General features: G+C 42.0%; 1 protein-coding gene across 1 annotated transcript in view; it reads left to right on the forward strand.

Moving 5' to 3' along the window:
- Positions 1 to 20,767, forward strand: part of NIPAL2 (NIPA like domain containing 2) — a gene marked incomplete at both ends in the record, with an annotated part of 51,631 nt that overhangs the window by 17,286 nt on the left and 13,578 nt on the right. The window contains 4 exons of the mRNA XM_082311432.1: positions 444 to 512; positions 2,864 to 3,035; positions 14,385 to 14,444; positions 16,431 to 16,552. Of these exons, the coding sequence (XP_082167558.1) occupies positions 444 to 512; positions 2,864 to 3,035; positions 14,385 to 14,444; positions 16,431 to 16,552 (423 nt within the window). The remainder of the gene's footprint in view (positions 1 to 443; positions 513 to 2,863; positions 3,036 to 14,384; positions 14,445 to 16,430; positions 16,553 to 20,767) is intronic.

The raw sequence follows: 20,767 nt of genomic DNA on the forward strand, positions 1-20,767 counted from the left end.
GTCAAACAGTGGATATGTTAACACGTAAGATAATTGTGTTCCAATACGAGCGGTTCAATTGCTGTTGATTTTCCTTCTGGATTATGTAATAAAACAGGTCCTTTTTTTCGGAAACGAAGAATGCATGTGTGTAGTGTTCAACTGAGACCTGTCTAGTCTCTTTCTTTCATGGGATTTAAGAAGGTGTTCTACTGACAGACAGCAAAACCGCCTCCTGCAGTGGGATGCCCTTTCCATTCCCAGCCGTTTACTACTTAAGCCCTAGTCAACTGTGGAAAGATATTTTTTTAATCAGTTTATTCAGTGCAGCATGAAGTAAGTGACTGAAAAGTGCAATAATTTGTTTTTGATTGGGTTACAATGTGCTATCAGAAAACCACTGTTACATTGTTCTTCTTAAACTAATAAATATTTTTGTATTTCTTTGTTTTGTGATCTTGCAGACTCAGCTCTTGGGAGTTTTACTTGCTGCTGCTTCAAATTTTCTGATTAGTGTCTCTTTGAATATACAGGTATAAAATTATTTCTCTTTATTCTGAGTTGTTTATATTTAGCAAGTAATTTATGTTACAATTTGTTTTTATGATGAGGTTCAAAATACAAATTTTGTTGCATTTAATAAACATTCCCTCTCTTTAACTGATGTCCTGCTGTAGCTGTTGGCAGTATGATAGCTCTCAACCTGTTCTGTGCTGTGATTCCCATATGGGAACAGAATAAAAATTCCTAACTTCTCCTCCTCCTTGTAATGTGCCATAAGGAAATGCCAGCTGTGACCCACTTGTGGTCCCACTGGATGTCATGTGAACCTGTCTCAGAGTGTCCAAATCTAAAATGGAATTGATCACAAGGTCTTAGGGGCTGCTTAATGGAGCAATTGGCGTAATTAAATGCATAGAGACATAAAGTTTTTTGCAATATTGGGCCCCAAAGCAACTTTGACCAATTTAGTTTTCCTTCAGCAATTAAGATGAAATAATCTGAGTAAATATTATTTTAAATCATAAAAGCAATGGGAGGTGCTGACCTTACAACTATGGCAAAGGGTTGTAGGATGAGATTTATAAAATCCTTTCTGTATTAATAATTAGAATAGATACTCAGTAGAAAGTTAAATAATTCACTATGATCTGTATCTTGTAGACTTCATGGTATTTTTAGGTCTTCTAACAAAAGTTTTTAAAACTCAGAAGACATTGATGTGTAAGATGTCCAGAAAAATTATTTTTGCTAGCTTGTATTTTATGAGTTGTATATGTCTCATATAAAGCTACTTCTTGCTTTTTCTGTAAAGGATGAAACAGAAAGCTGTGGAATATGACATCTTCTATTCATAATAACTCATTTTATTAATGCTGGAAGGTTCTTCAATGATTCCCTTCTATTTTAAGTATCTCTAGTTGGAGAATCCCACAGAAAAAAATCTGTTTAGCCAGAGATGGCAGGAAGGTTGAGATGACTGCTGCCTCTCCAGTATGAGTTCCAACCTGCTAACAGTGTCAGTACTAGGAGAGGCTCTGTTGCAATGGAAAAACTCTTCTTGGTGAAGTGGAAATTCGGCCTAGCCCATAATAACGATGTTGTCCAGACTTCATATCTTTTGTCTGCTGTGGGCACTGAGTGCCAAAGAGGATGGTTTGCCAGGGGATGTACTGAGGCATGCAGACAGACTTCTATTGGCTTGTAATCATTAACATAATTTACTGGTTTTGAACTATCTTCCAACTTTTTAAATACTGTTTAGGAAAATCCAATAGCTCTGCATTGCATTTGACAGACAGTTTCAACTGAAATTTTTATTTATCCTCTAAAATAGGTTTTTCTCCATTTAGTAACAATATTTTATAAATATGAATAATGACTTTCCCTAGATCTCAACATTCATTGTCACACTCATATTAAATGGACAGGCCAAATTTTTTTGTTTTCTCTCCCTTTCCCACCATGCAGTCAGTTATCCTCCCTCTCTTCCCTCTAGCTGGTTGTCAGCTGAAGAACAGCCCACCATTTGCCATGTATTTCAGCTGGATTATAAACAGCCTCCACCTAAATACCATCCACACACATTACTATGCAAAGAAGGCAGACATCTGGAGAAAGAAGGCTGTAGGGAAGCAGCTGAGCTCACCCTCCTGTGTTCATCGCACATCTTCTCAATCACACTGTGCCCTCAAGAGCTATTCCTACAAGAATATGGGGAGAAACTAGAGCTCAGGATTCAGTTAAGAACTTGTCCGATTTGGTTTTCAGCAGAAACTTGGATTCTTGATTTCACAATATTATTTAATATCCATTTCTCTTTTGGGCTTTTTTTGTTTGTTTGTTTATAAGAATGAAACATGCAAAATCCTGGATGTTACTGTGAATTGTTGGTCTGTGGCTCAGGGGAGTTTGATTTCCTTACACTCCCTTTCTCCTTGAGCAGGAGAACACCATGAGCAGGAACACCATGTTGTCTGGTCCCCTTCTCCCAATTCATTGCCACAGTTGTGATTCTGCCCCATCTCCTGCCTTTGAGTGTTTCCAGATTCACAGCACAACTGCTTTGAGAGAAGAACAGAGGTGTGCAGTGATAGCTAGGAAGCACTAGCTAGTATTCACTTAATATTTTTCAGGTTTATTCAGAGGTCCAATTTTTCAGTCATTTCCACCGTGGCTAAGAAAGCACACATCTGAAGCAGCATTGAGTTAACACAAAGCAGTGTGTCTGCAACAACAAGCTGAAAGTCATGTTTAAAAAGAAAACCTTGACGTACCTGGAATTTGAAGTTGACAGCCCCCTTAATTATTCCACTTCTGTCAGACATAAGAACACAATGGAAGTCTTTCTTTTCATGCCTGTTCCTAATAATTAATTTTCTAGAAATGCGCTCATCTCCGACTGGCTTGCCAAACAGAGCCGAAGCCCTACTACATGAGCAAGCTATGGTGGTGTGGGATTACCCTCCTGGGGCTTGGAGAGGCGGGCAATTTCACAGCCTACGGATTTGCCCCCATTGCCCTTGTCGCTCCACTGGGATGTGTATCTGTCATAGGTGAGACAGTTTGCCATTTCTTGCTCGGGTACATACTTTAATCAAACGCTTGTTTGTGACTAGAGGAGTAATACCGCACGAACTGCAGCAGAAACACAAGGGGAAAATGTTAATGTTGTGGTTTGAAAAGAAATTATTCATATAATCACATGAGCTGACAGTTTAACACAAACTCTCTTCTTAACTCAGAGACTCTTTTAATATCTTTCTTTTTCCATAGTTTTGTCTTTTGTGTCACTCTGTGCTCTGCTAGTCCCTGCCAGTTGGTCACCCAGTGCTGTACCAGTGCTGCTGGCTCTGCAAGCCCCCAAGGCAGGGGCCTGGCATCCTGCTGGCTGCACAGAGCTGTGGTCTGGTCCTGAGTACCTACGGTGTGTTTTCTATGTTACCGTCACACCGAGTGGTTTCTGCTGCCTGTCCCCTGCCCATCACCATGATTCATGTTGACATGGGCAAACTTGCTTGACTCTCTGCAGGGTGTGACAAAAAGGGCCTAGAAATTTCCTGAGATGTTTAGTTTATTTATGGTCATTATCAAAGCTGTCAATTTGTTCCTTCGTGTACAGATTAATTAGACTTTAGCAGAAGTCCTGTTCTTAGGATTAATTTGATATGATCTTACTCTTTACTTCATGTGATTTTTCTGTAATTAAGGTATTGACAGGTATGAGATGTCTGTTTCTTTGATAAAGAAACCTACATTTTAAAATATGTTATCATGTTGTGCTAATGCAAAGCAGAGTGGACAGGGCAATATTGTACAGAGGCTGTGAGAACAGGAATACAGGGTGCAGCTGTATCCCTTAATCGAATCGCGTCATATCCACAGCTGAAACATCCAGGGCTGAGATATCACAACAGCTCTGCATACGCTGGAGCTCATTTGCTTGTTATTGACAAGTGATAACATTTCATGGTCTGTCTCTAGCTACCAGTTTCATGCTTGGAAGTGACATTGCAGTGAGTGATTCTGCATGGGAAGGTAGAAAAGATGAATCATCTTCCCGGTGGACTGCCTGGCTGTAGTGGAAGGAGACAGCCAACCATATGTGGGTGCAATTTAGCAAAGAGATAGTGGGGGAAGGAAACTGCAGGCAATTTACTGTAACCTTTAATGTTAAACTATTGCAGAATTTTGGAGAATGAGATATAAAGCCATGTTAGTTCACCTGAGATGAAAATGTAAATTAATATGACATATCCCAGTGTGATTTTGGTGGCAGTAGTTATATCTTTAACAACTGTAGACATTTCCAGATGTCTCTGAACATAAAGGGACATTGACCAATCTAATTTGTTGCCCAGACTGAATAAAATGCAAATACAGAAAACTAGAAAGAAGAAGTCAAAAGCAATGGGAAGGGAAAAACATCTATTGGTTATTAAACTGCTACAAAGAAGAGGTCACATTTAGGGTTGATTTTTATCTGGGCAGATTCCTTCTTCTTTGCCTTTGCAATATGCAAAGAAATGTTGCATCTGTTTCCTCCATTTTCCATTTCCCCTGACATAAAAAATACCAAGAAACCATTTTCCTAACTGTTATATCTTATCAAAATTCTCATCCACTTTTTTTTTTTTTTTTTTTTAACTGACCCCAAATGCTTATCCTGGAAGACCCCAGAAAGCACTTTAATATCTTATATTCCGTTCCCATATATCAGCTGACACTATCCATTTCATAGCCCAAACAACAGAGATATCTGAAATTTTATTTAGTCTAGCAAACATTCCCTTAAGGAAGGGAAAGTAAAAATTATATAGACAGCCAATTACAACAGTAACTTCCCAGTAACATTTCCTACCACAAGATACTTTCCTGTCTTCTGAAATTAATGCCAGAGAGTGTGAGCATCCTTTTAATTTTAGAAGAGTTCATCATTTAGGGCAATGACAAACTGACCAAGACACATGAGCATCATCTACTAACAACTGGGCAAAGGAGAGTTTAGGCAGCAGGTCTTCCAATTTAAAAGACCAAGAAATATTTTTCTCGTTAAGTTGTGACATCTTTTAGGTGGTGGAGGGTGGACTTTGTACAATCTAGCTGGCAGCTGTTTTGAAGTATTGTTGAATGTCTTTCATAAGTTAATTTTCTAAATGAAGAAATTAAGCACTTGATAACAAACATCAAATGTGTATCTGAACCACCCTTCTGATAAGCATTTTTTTCCAAATTTGGTGTCAACCCATCCCACATGGTAAGAGCTGGTTCTCACTGACATTGGGTACTCAGTACCTATGGTGTACTGAGGGGAAATGTGCTTTGCAGTATGCCCAGTCATCTAGGAGATTCTCTGAAGATCTCCGTCACTCTGGGTCTGCATGGAAAATTTCCCTTGCTTGGAAACCAGGGTTTTGGAGGAGGATAGTCTGGGAGTCTCTGCCCAGAACGGATTTGGGCTGTATCCATCATATATCTCCAGACCTCTGAGACGGGAAGCATCCTGGGTCTTAAAATAGATGGAGCCAACATCTATTATGCTGTGCTACCACATTTAACTGCATCCAACTGAATTTTGCACTTAACCCGGTATCAATTAAATAGTGAAAAGTTTGTGCTTCATTCTATTGAGCTGGGTGCTTCTGATGGCTGGTTTTAGAAAGAATCCAGCACCACAGACCATGAATTGGAATGACACCAGTAAATTTTATTTTTTTTCTTAGAATTAAGCTACAAAGACTATATTTTTCTTCTTACACAGTGGAAGTATTTCTGTGTGTGGTTGCAATGATGCAAGCTCTACATCTGTTCAGGGTTTTAAATAGTTTGAGAAGACAGCAGTTGTTTTCTTCAAGAGGAGAAATTGGTAAATTTTTAATTTAAAAGTGGAGGAGTAATACATGTTTGATGTGATCATTAAAAAGCTTTTTATACTTAAAAATCAAAAATCATGTTTTACATGTAGCTTGGGTAATTTTAGGCTGCTGTGGTTTTTAGCTCATTGTCTTGATTTTGCCTGCAGAAAGAACTTGGGGGGGGGGGGGGGAGGGGCGGGATGAGGAGAGGCCAGTGGTATCAGAGATCATTTCTTCTGCAGTTTTCATCATCCTGTAGAGAGTTGTTTTACACTTAACTTGCTTAGGCTGACATTGCTGAGATGAAAGGCTGTGGATGTTGTCTACCTGGACTTTAGTAAGGCCTTTGACACTGTCTCCCACAGCATTCTCCTGGAAAAGCTGGCTGCTCACGGCTTGGATAAGTGCACTCTGTGCTGGGTTAAAAACTGGCTGGACGGCCGAGCCCAGAGAGCGGTGGTGAATTGAGTCAAATCCAGTTGGCAGTCATGAGCGGTGTTCCCCAGGGCTCAGTGTTGGGGCTGGTTCTGTTCAATATCTTTATCGATGATCTGGATGAGGGGATTGGGTGCACCCTCAGTAAGTTTGCAGATGACACCAAGCTGGGTGGAAGCGTTGATCTGCCTGAAGGTAGGAAGACTCTACAGATGGATCTGGACAGGCTGGATCGTTGGGCTGGGGCCAACTGTATGAGGTTCAACAAGGCTCAGTGCTGGGTCCTGCACTTCGGTCACAACAATCCCACGCAACGCTACAGGCTGGGGGAGGAGTGGCTGGAGAGCTGCCTGGCAGACAAGGACCTGGGAGTGTTGGCTGACAGCCGCCTGAACATGAGCCAGCAGTGTGCTCAGGTGGCCAAGAGGGCCAATGGCATCCTGGCTTGTATCAGGAATAGTGTGGCCAGCAGGACCAGGGAGGTGATCGTGCCCCTGTACTCGGCACTGGTGAGGCCACACCTTGAGTACTGTGTTCAGTTTTGGGCCCCTCACTACAAGAAGGACATGGAGGTGCTGGAGCGTGTCCAGAGAAGGGCAACAAAGCTGGTGAAGGGTCTAGAGCACAAGTCTTATGAGGAGCGGCTGAGGGAACTGGGGTTGTTTAGCCTGGAGAAGAGGAGGCTGAGGGAAGACCTTATTACTCTTTACAACTACCTGAAAGGAGGTTGTAGCGAGGTGGGGATCGGTCTCTTCTCCGTAGTAACGAGTGATAGGACAAGAGGAAACGGCCTCAAGCTGCGCCAGGGGAGTTTTAGTTTGGATATTAGGAAAAACTTCTTCACAGAGAGAGTAGTTAGGCATTGGAACTGACTGCCCACGGAAGTGGTGCAATCACACTCCCTGGAAGTGTTCAAAAAACGTATGGATGTGGTGGTTAGGGACATGGTTTAGAGGTGGACCTGGTAATTATGTTAACAGTTGGACTCAATGATCTCAAAGGTCTTTTCCAACCTTAATGATTCTATGATTCTGTGAGATCCCTTTGCATTTTTATATGCTCCTTCTAAATAGCTGTGGGGCAAGAAATTGCTTTAAGCTATGAAAATTGCTATCCCTGATGGTGCTTTAGGAAAAAGATTCTCAGATATTCTCGTAGAAATGGATTTCTCCTATTCACTGTAATGTGACATCTTTGTGGCCCAAGAACTTGGGATTTTGAGAACTCTGTTACTAATGAGAACTGGGAAACATTCACCAGACTATTCTTAAAATACTTCATTTTTACTTGTCTAGAAGATGCAACAACAGGATTTTCAGGGTTCTTCCTTCTCTCGGCAGTGTGTATGTCCTAAATCCAGTTTCCAGAATTAAGCTCACCTTAATGCTCTCTCTTTTGAACAGTTCCTCTGATATTTGACTTGCTTTTTTATTAGCATATTGGCATTAAGGATTGGGAAGAATGTTTCATGTTTTGTCCACCACTTTTCCAGAACTAATATTTAATCATATTAGAAATGTTACATGTTCAGTGTGCAGGATAGCTATCAAGAGGTCATGCACCAACCAACTAAAGTCCGTAATATCTTCCCTTGTATTCAGTGCACCATTAATATCTGTCATATAAACTAAGAATAGGTTTGAGTAGTCAATTAGCTCTGATGAATTTGTTCCCAGATGTTTTGGGCAGAGCTAGATCCCTGTTTAAATCTGGCTATGCATACAGATATTCTTTAAGTTTCCCCGAATTCGTGTTAATCCTCCGTGACACAGAGCTTTGGCTCTGAAGGAGACCCAGGTCCCACCGATCTAAATGCATCCATCCTCCTCATTCCTGGATTCTCTCCCCTGTCTATGCCAAAATGACCCACAGTAGGTCAGCAGACTGTTTTTCCTTGAGCTCCTGCCCTCCCCTTGAGCAAAACAGTATATCTGAGATGTAGGCAGGATAAGATGAAGGATTTTTAAGCTAATAGTGTCAGGGCAGGGAGATTCTCAGGCATGAATTGTCTATGTCCAGACTCCACCATGGAGATGGTGCTACAGGCCCTCAAAACCAGCTGTGATTTGTCTGTCAGTGCCTGCAGAGTGCACATGGACTTGCCTGTCCTTGTGTTTTGTGCATGGGCATTAGGGGCCATCTGTGCTTCCTGTCCTTCTGTCCCCCCCCATAGCCCTTTGCGCAGGAAAGAGATATTTTCATCTGCTCCAAGGCTGTGAGCACAGCTCCTTTCTCCAAACCAGCTCCTTTCCTTCTGAATGTGCTTAATAAAAATGCTTGGGCACTTTTTAAAATAATGTTTTTCACACTATCCTTCAGCTAAACCACATTCCTCTCATGACTGGCAACCTCAACAGTTCAGCCCTTTTTCTTGTCCCCCTCTTAGTGTGCAACCTCTGGATCCCCTGTGGAAATACTGGTACTTACCCAGGAAGACCTGCTCCCCGTTCTCTGCCCCCTTAACCTCCTGCTCATTTGAGCTGCAGTGATCAAATGTACTACCTGCCTCATCATGTCTCCAGATCTTCCTGACTGTGTGGCAGACTACAATAGCTTGAGTTTGGGGATGGATTAAAGCATCTCCAAGTGCTTCTGTACTGGGATGGTCCTGAATCTCTGCAGCTTGGAAGGCAGACTGCGGGTCTGTCTGTATAAAGCATACCTTAGGGTCACATCTTAAAATGGGATGGGCAGCAACTGCATCCTCACAGCTTGAGCACTGCTGAACAGATTGAGTGCAAAATCAACTGGGTGAACTTAAACTGCTTCATTAGATGGAGACAGACCCTTAAGCTGCATAAAACAGCGTAAATGCTTGGTCTCAAAGTGAAATGTTTTTCTCGTTGCACAAACTGGGAGAGGTGCAAACATTAAACAATAGTCTTTGAATCATGGCTATTACTCCTCCTTTGGTATTTCATCCAGACCACCAATGAAATGGGTACAAAAGTATTCTGCAAAATGGGTGGTTTTAAATGCCTTTACCTGACTGAATCAGTTAAGCTTAACAGAATGAACATTTGAGGCAAATATTAAATTTTGTGGTTTTATTGGAAAACTATTGGACAAGAAAGAAGCAGTAAAAGCAGTCTATCATTTGTGAGGAGAGTACTAATATATTTAGAACAGTACACAAAGCTCGCCTAAGAACTGAAAAGAGGAAAAGGAAGGATATACTAATATTTGAAGTTATGAACAGTTATGAAAGGAATTATTTAGTGTAAGACCTGACAATAAAAATAGAGGTAAAAAGATGAGATTCATAAATAGCCTCAGTACCAGGAAAGCAACTTAATAATGAAATGTATTTATTTGTGAAATAGTTTTGGGTAGGAAAAAATAAGTGACGGACACTCTTTCATTTGAGTTTTTTAAGGTTGGATTGGACAAAATACAGAAAATAAACTCTACAGATCAGTATGTATTTTCTATCTTTAAATTTTCCTGTTGGGTATTATCGCTTTCTAAAAGAAACAAACAAGAAACAATCCTAACTGAAGCTTTCATGTGTAGGAGGCAGAGGAGTTGTTTTGTGAGTTGGGTTCTCACCATTCAGTGTCTGCTAGTGGCAGAACCTACATATCACACTACTCTGTTTCTATTTGCACAGGAGAAAACCTACATATGGAGAGAATTGTAAACGATCACTCTCCTAAGAGAGTGAGCAGCTGACTAAGCTATGTGTAGCATCATTACAGCCCTCCCTTAAGACACTTAATTGCATATCATGCAGAAAATGGACATTTTCTACCATTTTTTTAAATTTAAATTGAAATTCACATGCTGCACTGAATATGTATTCAGTAAATAATGAATAAAAACCAGCCTGTTTTATGCTGATGTATGAGAAGATGAAGTTGTTTCAGCATAGAAATTAATCTCCTGAACAAACTCTTTTTTTCCCATTTTCTACCCAATAGTTTTTATTTATCATGATTTTGATGTAGTGCCAAGTCATAATATTTTTCATATGAAATACTAGTTTCCAGATTGAAGAGTTTCATGAGCCTTCAGAAAGGCTCTATCATATAGATACAGATATTTTACAGGACCTATTTACTTCTCAATTTAATACAAGCATGACACAATTAAGGCATGAAATGAACTCAAGGATTTCCTTAGGATGTATTGGTTCTGTAATGTTTAATCCTTAACAGATCATCTTCCAGATTTTCTGCCCTTCTTTTGATCTAGCAGGCTATCTGCCACCACTTTCAGTGGGAGTAGGATCTGGGCCTAGTTTTGAAAGTTTTACCTTAATAAGTAGTTAAAAAGCTAAAAATGTTCTGATTCACCCAAAAGTATACAAGACTGCTCAGATGACCAGGGATGCAGTCTTTGCTTCAATGACTTACAGGCTGACAATTTGGGCTTAGAGTTGTGTGTGTGCTGTATTGCTAAAACCAGTGGTTCAAAACCAATGAGGCTTCAGAACAATGAGCCTTGTTTTGTTGCCAAGCTGTTGCCAACTTACACTTTGACACAATTTTTTGTCTGCATTTTGGTATTGTTATATTTTATTGTGGAACAATTTAAAAAAAACCCAGAGACTATTCCTCACTCTGACAGATCTCAATCTCTATAACTGGCTATAGCTTTTATTAAAAAAAACAGGCAAACAAATGAACAGTTGCAAAGACATATAAATACTTTTCAGCACAGCAATTGCCCAAGTTCCTCGATCTATTCATCTGTAGAGTTGAACATAATGTTCAGTGATTTATTTGCCACATCAGTATAATGCTGTAGGAGGAGGAGGCACACAGCTTCTGTGACAGAGGGGGAACAAGAGGACCCTGGCGTGGGAAGGGAAAATTGGGGCTGGGTGGTAGGAAGTTGGACTCATGCTGTGGTGATGGGACGAAATCATGGTGAATGGGAAGCAGGCTAGGAGGAAAGTGCGAGGGTGTAACATCACTGGTAGTGAGGAGGAGAGGCAGGGAGATGGGAAGCACCTTGCCTGTGGTCTGAGGGATGGCGGGAAAGGAGCAGAGAGCGTGGGGAGCTGAACACAGGGGTTTCAGCAGGGCTCCATTTAGGAGCTGAATTTGGGATGCAGTAAGGGCTTTAACTCAAATATCTGGTAGGCTTAGCTGTGGCCTCTGGATGCCCACTTACTCTTCTGCCAAGGTTTCACAGACTCCTAGGATAACTCAGGTTGGAAGGGACCCCAGGAAGTCCCCAACCCAACCTGCTGCTCACAGCAGGGTCAGCTTGGAGGCCACCAGGCAGAGAGGAGATGGTGGAGGGAACGTGTTGGCCATCTGGCATATTGTCTTTAAACTGCCTTTTCTGGAGGAGTTAATGTCTTAAGCAACTACATGGACTTGAGACTGTGAGCCAGAGCCCAAAGGAGTTAAGGAAGAGGGGCAGAGCCGCTGTGAGGGCCATTTCTCACTGGGATCCTGGCGTACGCTTTGGTGCCTGCCATTTGTCTTGCTGGCCAGGGAAAGCTGCAAAGCCAGCAGAAGGCAAAATGAGCAAACGTCAGCCTGTGCTCCTGGGGCTCACAGGCTCCCTTAAAAACCCTTTTCCTCTGGCCCATCGTTCCTAGTGAGCCACTGTCTGCATCAAGATGATCTGACCTTGCTTTCTTTGATTTTACCTGGTTCAAACCCACCCTGCAAATTGAAGAACATAAAAGACTATTTAAAAGTCGAACTTATGGAGTTCAAAACCTAGAAAATTAACAAAATACAAATAAAATTAAAATATTGTGCTAGCCAGTGTGTAATAACAAGGTGTTCTCTTGGCTGTGCTACCGTAACTTGCTTAAAATTCAGCCCTGAAGGTAATAGCCAGAGTTTGCCAGGCTTCTGATCAGTCATGTATGTCCTCTAGCATCTCATCAGGTCTGTGTAACTGTTCTCTGCTTCTTTGCTTAGATTTACCCCATTTGCTTTTCTTCTTCACCTGAATGAATACGCAGTGTTTGTGGTTTATCCACAGGGACAGCTGTCTTTTGTGTTCAGAGTCTCTCCTGGATCTCACTCTCCTCACCTTGGTGTTGCATCTCCCCCTCTACTTCAGTTTTTCCTCCAGTCCCAGATGGCCTAACATGTGTTCTTGAAACATCTCCTATTTTTAGATTCCTCTACATATTACACATTGTAAAGAGCATTAATTATACATACTTTCTGTTAAGCTCATGATCTCTTGTGCATTACCAGCTATCTCTGGAGAAAGAGCTTGCCACATTTGAATGCATTATTGAAGCAGATGACAGGCTGAGTGACAAGTTTCATTGTCTGGATGCATTCCAGTGCCTCCCTGTACCCACTGCCAGCCTCAGAGATTGTGATCCCCCCAGGCTGCCGTTTGTCATCTCCAGAGAAGTAGGCAGTGGAATTTTGGGCATAACTCATCTCACCCCAAATTGGATGCCAACACTGGAATTGAACCCTAAATTGCATTTACTAGATCTCTGCTGAATGCAGAGAGCCCAGACAAGGGGGTACTCAAAAAAAAAAATCACTGAGGCATCAGTTCATTAAGCAACAGGTCTTTGCTGTGATAGTGACTGCCTAGGTGGGTGGGCTGCGGTGGAGTTTGGGAGCACTACGACAGCAGGGAGACAGAGCAGTAATTAATTCCTGCACTATCTGGGGTTGCTGCTGCTTCTTTCCTGGTTTTTGTCCTCCCTCTTTTCTAAACCTAGGTAGCTCTGCTATTACCAGTGTTGCCTGGATACCAGTGTCTTTTCTCCAGCAAAGTTGTCGCTGCAACATTGAATAAAGAAAACTGTGTCAGGCAGCTTACTTTCAGGGAGGCATTTTCAGTTGAAGATTCTTTTATTGCACTTATTAATTTGCATAGATCTCCATCACCCTTGATACAGTTTAAATTTATTTCTGCTACATTTGATTTTCTACTGACTGGATAACACAGATGTGATGCTGAATTCCAGTTCTCTGTTTACCTCTTGGTATGAACCTCCCTAGATTTATCTAGAGTACATCTACTAGCTAACCACAAATTAAATTTTCCATCAGAACAATAGACATAATGAGGCAAAGATGGTTGCAAAAAGGTTGAACTGTTATTTCAAGAATAAACCAAGAATTTCACACTGTAGGCAGGAACAGAGCTCTTGTAACAGCACCCCATGATTTAGGTTCAATGTGTCCCTTCACTGTCCCTCCTGGGCAGAGTCTTTCTTTGAGGTTTCTAAATGAATCTAACATTACCGATGCACCTCTCCCAAAAGCCATTTCTCATCTTTTACATAGGAGCTATTCAGCCCCTTTTGCTCCTCCTTAGAGGCAGATACTCTAATGTTGTGTGCTGGAATAGAGCCAGGTGGCCAACAGTCTTATCTATCTTAAGTCCAAACCCCTTCTTCCCTTGCTAGCCCACGTCCAGAAATCCTGGCCTGATCACTACTGCTGCTCACCCACTCACTGCTGCCCATCCCAAAGAGGCAGGGCTAGGAGGGGGCAGAGGGGAGATGTGAGAGCTGAACAAGGGGAAGAGTTGCCCAGGGAACAGGAGGTCATTTCCAGGGCTCGCTTCCATTTTTCTCCTTCCTCATTACAAATCACTCTAGAAGACCATGGGCGGTGCTCCTGTAGAGTGCAGATGTTGGTTCTTCCACCTGCTTGTTTGCAGACATCATGACCACTCTCTTAGTTCATACTAAATATTACTTTTTTGCAGTGGCTTTCTTCCTCTTAGTTGTACCGCTGCCACTTTTCTTATACATTGAAATCTAAAGAAGCAGAATTTTATCCTTCTATGAGGTAATTTGCCTTGAGCAAGTCCATACAGTGAGTTGGTGGCAAAATGGGGAGTGGAATGGTAAGGCTGACTGGTGCCCAGCTTTCCTGACACTTCCACATATGACTGAATCAGAGCAGTTTAAGCTGTGTCTGCGTGGGAGACGGGAAGGGTATTGCATCCCTTCAACTATGTAAGAGCCTGCTGGATACATTTAAAATTTTGCAAAAACTGAGGGTTGGTTGGTTGCCGGAATGGACTCCTGGCTGGTTATATCATGGTATGGTGCAAAAACAACGGCCATGAGATATATTTATACTTGGCCCAGGGCAGCTTTTTGCTATAGCACTTGTTATTCTATCAATCAAATATAAAAAATGTCTTTAAATTCTGTTCTAGGTAGTGCATTTATTTCTGTCTTATTCCTAAAGAAGACCCTGAGGGCTGCTGATATATTGGGTAAGTAAGCATTTGCTAATATGGACATGTGTGTCGCCATATGCTTAGCAAGCTGTAGCTCTCACACAGCTCTCCACCTTCACAGTCCCACTTTCCCAAGCAAGTGTTTCAAGATAGATACTTTCAAAATTGGGAAGAAGTGACAAAAAAGGAGAGAACCTTCAATGCATGTGGAAAAGACTGCATTCCCAAATCCTCTGCTCTTATAACCATAACTCATTCCTTATGTGTCCTTATTGCTTACATTTATTTTCATTGTCTATTTTTGCCTCTGAGGTTGTATTTAGTATTATCTTTATGAGTCCAACACAATTTTAATAAAAACAATGAAACTATTGAGTTATTCATTCAAATATAAGGGTTTTTGTTTCTTACTGCATAGACATTGCACAAAAATTCAAGCTCAGTTAAAAGTGACAACTTCCTTTTTGGTATTAATTTTATGACTTCAAAGAACAAATAATCATGTTGTCAATGTTTTGCTGGGAAACATGGTCTTCACTGTAAAAGCATGTCAAAGTTTTGTCCGTGTCCAAGATGGTTTTTGCACATCAAAACTGCCCTGCTTAAACACAGTAATAGTGAGAGACAAGCATATTTCAGGGTTTGGGCTTTACATGAGCCATCTCAGCTGGGACAGTGCACCTGATGTTGCTACGGGGCACCTGGTATTTCTGTGGGGTTCCTAGTGTCTAGGCTTGATTGTCCATACCATAACAAGGACATCCCAGCTGTTCTCATGAATGTTTTGCAGAGATTTGTTCAGTGTTCTTCCAGGAATACTATATAATATTTATTTAGGTTTGGGATCCAAGTTTGCCAGCTCAGCTGCTACGTTCAAAATCCCCCCTCCCTTGACTGATCATGTTTCCCTTATGGCCTTGTACATTGTATGTTGCTTTAGCTAGTGTTCAAGCACTGATTTATTTTATTTCTGTGAGTTCGACTTTGCAAGAAGGATTTAACAATGTTGCTACATTCCATAGGAATGAGCTGTATGATGGGAAATATGGTGATGTTTTTGCAAGCACATAAATATAGAACAGTTCTGCTTTTCCAAAGGAACTGTGCGCGATAGCAGTGCCAGCAAAGTCCTCCGGATATGCTTTATTTTGTATTCCTGAGTCTTGTATTCCACACCAATTTATAGGTTTGCCAAGAATTTTAAAGATTACGTGAAAAAAAATTGATTAGCTAATATCTTCCTTAATCCAATACAGTTTATGAGCTCAGGATCGGCTCACTTCTATCTCAATACCTCGATGAACATCTGTGTTTGTCAGCTGGCTGTCCACAAGGCAGAACTTCCAGATTTTTATTAAAAGCACAATAATGCAAGTTCGACCTTGAAAAGGGGCCCTGGCAACCTAATGGCTGAACAGTCTTTTGCAAATCAACCTCTTATAAAACAGTTCATAGGTCTGCAAATACAACAGGGAGCAGCCAAAATGTTGGCTTCATGACAGCTTCACATGAGCATTGGACTGGAACATATCTGTTGCACCTAATGTTTCCAGGGCAGGTCCATAGCTGGTGCAGATCTCTGTGGCCACACTGACTTCAGGAGAACTCTCTTAATTTACCCTGGTTAATGATCTAGCTGTCTGCCTCAGGAAGCAACTTGTCCTTTCAGTTTAGCGTAAGTTTACATGACCTGCTTTGTGCCTGGGAGAAATACAAAGGATCGATTCTCCTTTGTCATGCACTTGGTATTAGAATTGAGAGTATCTGAAAATGCCTTGCTGAGTTGGAACCCTAATTCATGAGGCTTTACTGACAGCTTTTTCATATTTCCAAAATCCTTTGAGTCTTTAATAAAAATTATACTGGATAAGACCACAAATGCAAGGCAACCCAATTACCTAAACCCAGATCTGATTAAATGGATTTAAATTTTTTTCTAGAAACTATTTCCAAGTCAGCTGGAGAGCAAGGATGACCATGATTAACAAATTTTGTCTTACCAAAATGTCCTTTTCTTTGAAGGAGGAACACTGACAGTAACAGGGACATACTTGTTGGTGACATTTGCTCCAAATGTATCCCAAGAGCTCACAGCAAGGAGAGTACAGAATTACTTAGTGAGCTGGCCTTTTTTGGTATATTTGGTGAGTATCTGGTTCATAGAATCACAGAATCATAGAATCACAGAATGCTTTGGGATGGAAGGGACCTTTAAAGGTCATCTAGTCCATCCCCCCTGCAATGGGCAGGGACACCTACAACCAGATCAGGTTGCTCAGAGCCCCATCCAGCCTGGCCTTGAATGTTTCCAAGGATGGGGCATCTACCACCTCTCTGGGCAACCCGTTCCAGTGTTTCACTACCCTCATTGTAAAAAATGTCTTCCTTATATCTAGTCTGAATCTACGCTCTTTTAGTTTAAAACCATTACCCCTTGTCCTATCGCTATTGGCCCTGCTAAAAAGTCTGTCCCCATCTTTCTTATAAGCCCCCTTTAAGTATTGAAAGGCTGCAATAAGGTCTCCCAGGAGCCTTCTCTTCTCCAGGTTGAACAACCCCAGCTCTTTCAGCCTTTCCTCATAGGAGAGGTGTTCCAGCCCTCTGATCATTTTTGTGTCCCTCCTCTGGACCCGCTCCAACAGGTCCATGTCCTTCTTGTACTGAGGACCCCAGAGTAGAGGGGCAGAATCACCTCCCTCGACCTGCGGGCCACACTGCTTTTGATGCAGCCCAGGATATGGTTGGCTTTCTGGGCTGCAAGAGCACATTGCTGGCTCATGTCCAGCTTTTCGTCTATCAGTACCCAGTGTTCATACTACTCCCTAAATCAGAAAAACGAGGGTTACTGGGATTTTTGCAGCATTATGCATTAGTGGCAGAAAAACTGCTCCTGAAGATAAATTGTGTGATTTTCATGGGAGAGAGAGCGAGTCTCTGGGTCATCACTCCAGTCCCCAAGCTGAACGTATGCTGAACCAAAAGATGTCTTTTGAACTACGTGCCAGGGGAAAGTCACAGTTGTGCAGGATTAACAAGAATGGAAAGATTTTGGGTTTTAGTGGGCTTGAGGAAAAACCTAAATATTAGCACTGCTTCTATTTCCTATATATTTGTTCATGCCACGCTGTCTGCATGTACATCTAAGTTAGAGTGCTTTTCTGGAATGTGATGGACTTGTGCTTTTAAAAATCAGGCTTTGTATGCTCTTGGTCCTGCTTTTTTTCTTTCATATTACTCTGTTTTATCCCCATGTTGCTAAGCCTGGCCGAAAGGAGCTTTGTATAGAGCTGAGATGTGAAGAGGCAGCCTGCCTCACTGCCACTCAAGTTAATCTGAGTTTGAATTCAAATACAAAAATACCATTTTGATTAAAGTATCTGTATACAAACTTCAAATACCATACGTCCTCTTTGATGTATTTAATTAGCATCAGGAACAAGACCAGAGTGAGTAGGAGGAATTTCTCTCTCTCTTTTTCTGGAATGCTGAAAATTTGTTCCTCCAGATGAATGTGAAAGATGCAATATAGGAGCTTCAGAAGCAGTTACTTTTTCCCCAGTAAAGTGACGCGGGTTAGATTATTAGTGCCCAGGCTTTTCTCAGTAGGAAGTTCAGTTAGAAAGCCACTGAGTAGACAGTTTAAGGACCTTAATCTTTTAGCCAACCTGCAGGCTTTAAATACATCTTAACTATCCATGAGACTACTGATTAAGCAGAAAGTACACGGTAACACAAAAAAATCTTGATCCCCTTGCTAAAATTTTTGTGCATTTTAAAAGCTTCTGAAAGATGGTGATACAGCTCAGTGAAAGAAATTAAAGATCATGCTCCATCAATCATAACATGCACTTTCAATCAGGCAGTAGAGAGGCTTTTGAAGGCAATGCCCAAGAGTTTTGGGGTGCTCAGTAAGGGTAGCTTCAGCCTCAGCAAGAGCTTCAGCAAATCCATGTAATCAGCAGAGGGAGAGGGACTTCTTTAGGAGGCAGTTCAGAAGAGGGGTCTTGGTGCTCACTGGAGGACCCTCTCTCTCTCCTACTGAATATCCCCCTCTACCATGCAGTTCCACCTATAGACACTACAACAGCCTGGCATTTTAGGCACTGATTTTAAATTGCTGCATCACCCATTTGTGTACAGGTGGTGGAGTGAAAAAACTCTCCATCTACACCCAGTGACACCAGAAATCTCTGTGCTATATGGTCTTCACATTTTCTTAAAACCAACAGGTTGCTGGAAAAGGGCTTTTCCCCATCTGAGGGCTTTTTTGACTTTGTTTCAGGAAAAGTTAATAAGAACACAGTTGAATGCCTAGGAAGACTGTGCTATATTCTTAGGAGACATTATGAGGAGGTGCTAGGTCACCCCTGGACTTTCCCATCTTCTCTCTTTTCCCTGCCTCAGCCAGCATCCGATTCCACATGTACAGCATGGGTTGCAGGGAAGGACGGAGCAAGTACACAGCAAATCTTGTTGACTCAACAACATATCAAGCTTTATTTGTTCCTTCTGCTCCCTGGATTCATCTGTTTTGAGCTGCTTCTGTCCAAAGAACAGGGAGGAGTGAAAGGCCCCACAAGAGACTCTGAGATACCAGCCTGATTATCCTGGTATGCTGCTGGGAGTTCAAGCAAACCCTGCTGTAAACATTCTCTTTGGGCAGGGAACTAGCTCTTCATGATTGTTTGTAAAATGCCTAGCACAGGTTGGCTGCCGAGATATAAAAAAGCGCAGCAGAATTTGCAGAGTTTCCAGTATAAATATATAGCGAGGAGACAGTACAGCAGTATAATGCAGTCCAACAGTCTTTCTAAAAGTAGACCTGAAGTGTGGTCTGCTGAGAAATACAAAGCCCCAATGGCACAAAATGTTCTGTGTGGGTGATAAACTGTCCCCATGTGGCTCTCCACTGGCATCAGAGGAGTTCTGCAGAAATAGCCTCTAGTTCCCACATGAGACAACTTTGAGTCACCTTCTGAGACTTTGCAGTAGGATAATCATGTCTGAGCAAGAACTACTATCCTAACTGTTTTTTTTTCTCTTTTGCTTATGTGCCCTTTGAGTCACTACAGAAGACATCAATTATAGATGAAGCTCTTAGGTTTCCCTCAACAGAAGCATAGTGAATATTGGGTTGTTAATATTTAATCTCTGTAAAATCAGGTTCAAAGCATTTCTGCTTTTCCTTCAAAGTGCCCAGAAGACCCTCCTGGTTCATTGGTGCCTATGTTGCTGTATATCCCAGAAAAACAGTTGAGGCAGACAATGTGACATTTTGTTCTGGTGCCTTCTGGTAATGCTTAGAAACATGGAAAACATCACAATTATAAAAAAATGTTGATGAGATGTGGGCTTGAGGAGACTTCAGTAGAGATTAGTTATAATAGCAAAAATGATTGTTAGCAGGTCAAGTTCCTTCAATTCCTCTAAACAGAATATGTGAAGCTGATACAATCTACGCACTTCCCATTCCTGGACTTTGTATTTAACACTATCACAGCTATCAACTATGAGAGCAAGTGCTATTTTGGGTAATTCTCAGGGCACACTCATAGGTAACAGCTGTGGTACCCCAGGAGGGTCCCTGTCTGCATGAGGTCCTGTTAGGAGCCATGCACTCTGCTTGCAGAGTGACTCAAGGTGTTGGCCTCTCCCTTGTCTTGTGATTAAAGGTGACCTGTTGGTGGGTCACTAAGCGGCAGAGAACCATGGCAGAACAGTTTGGCTGCTGGGCAGCACGAGGTGAGAACTAATTGTTTGAATTTCATGCTTAGTGTGCGAGACTTGACAGAGCTGAGTAAACTTAAATAACAGCCCTGAAAAGCAAACATCAGATTTCTCCCCACGTTCGGCCACAGGACTGCCATCTCTGGCCCTACACCACTCCTGCTCTTGGGGCTTGAGGCAGAAGCAGCCAAGCACACAGACCTGTGCACCCCTTCCAAAGTTGCCGTCAGGGACTCTTTTATGTCCTTTTGATGGTTTTGCTTGGCTGTTTCCTTTCAGAAGTGAGTCTTCTTGGTGCGTTTATTTGCTTTTAAACAGGAGGAGATCACAGTGGAAATTTGTGGTAGCTTTAGCAAGAGAAGAGCTGATGACAGGATGAGGACTGATGGAGGGCTGATGGGCAGAGCCAGCAACAGTGACTTGGCTCAATCGAGGTCAGTGGTGCTCGGCACTACTTGCCATGCTGGGGGCTGGAGTGAGGTGGAAGAGGGAGCGGAACACCAGAGCTGGCGTGATGGAGCGGTTTGAGCCAGCGACTGTCCCTGGGCTTGGTTTTGGATGATTGTTCTTGCGTAGGTTGAAATCGAAGTCACAGGGCAGATGATGGTGCTTCCTTCTATTGGCATCGTGAT

Source organism: Platalea leucorodia (genome assembly GCF_965183815.1).
Source record: "Platalea leucorodia genome assembly, chromosome: 1".
NCBI classification, from domain to species: domain Eukaryota; kingdom Metazoa; phylum Chordata; class Aves; order Pelecaniformes; family Threskiornithidae; genus Platalea; species Platalea leucorodia.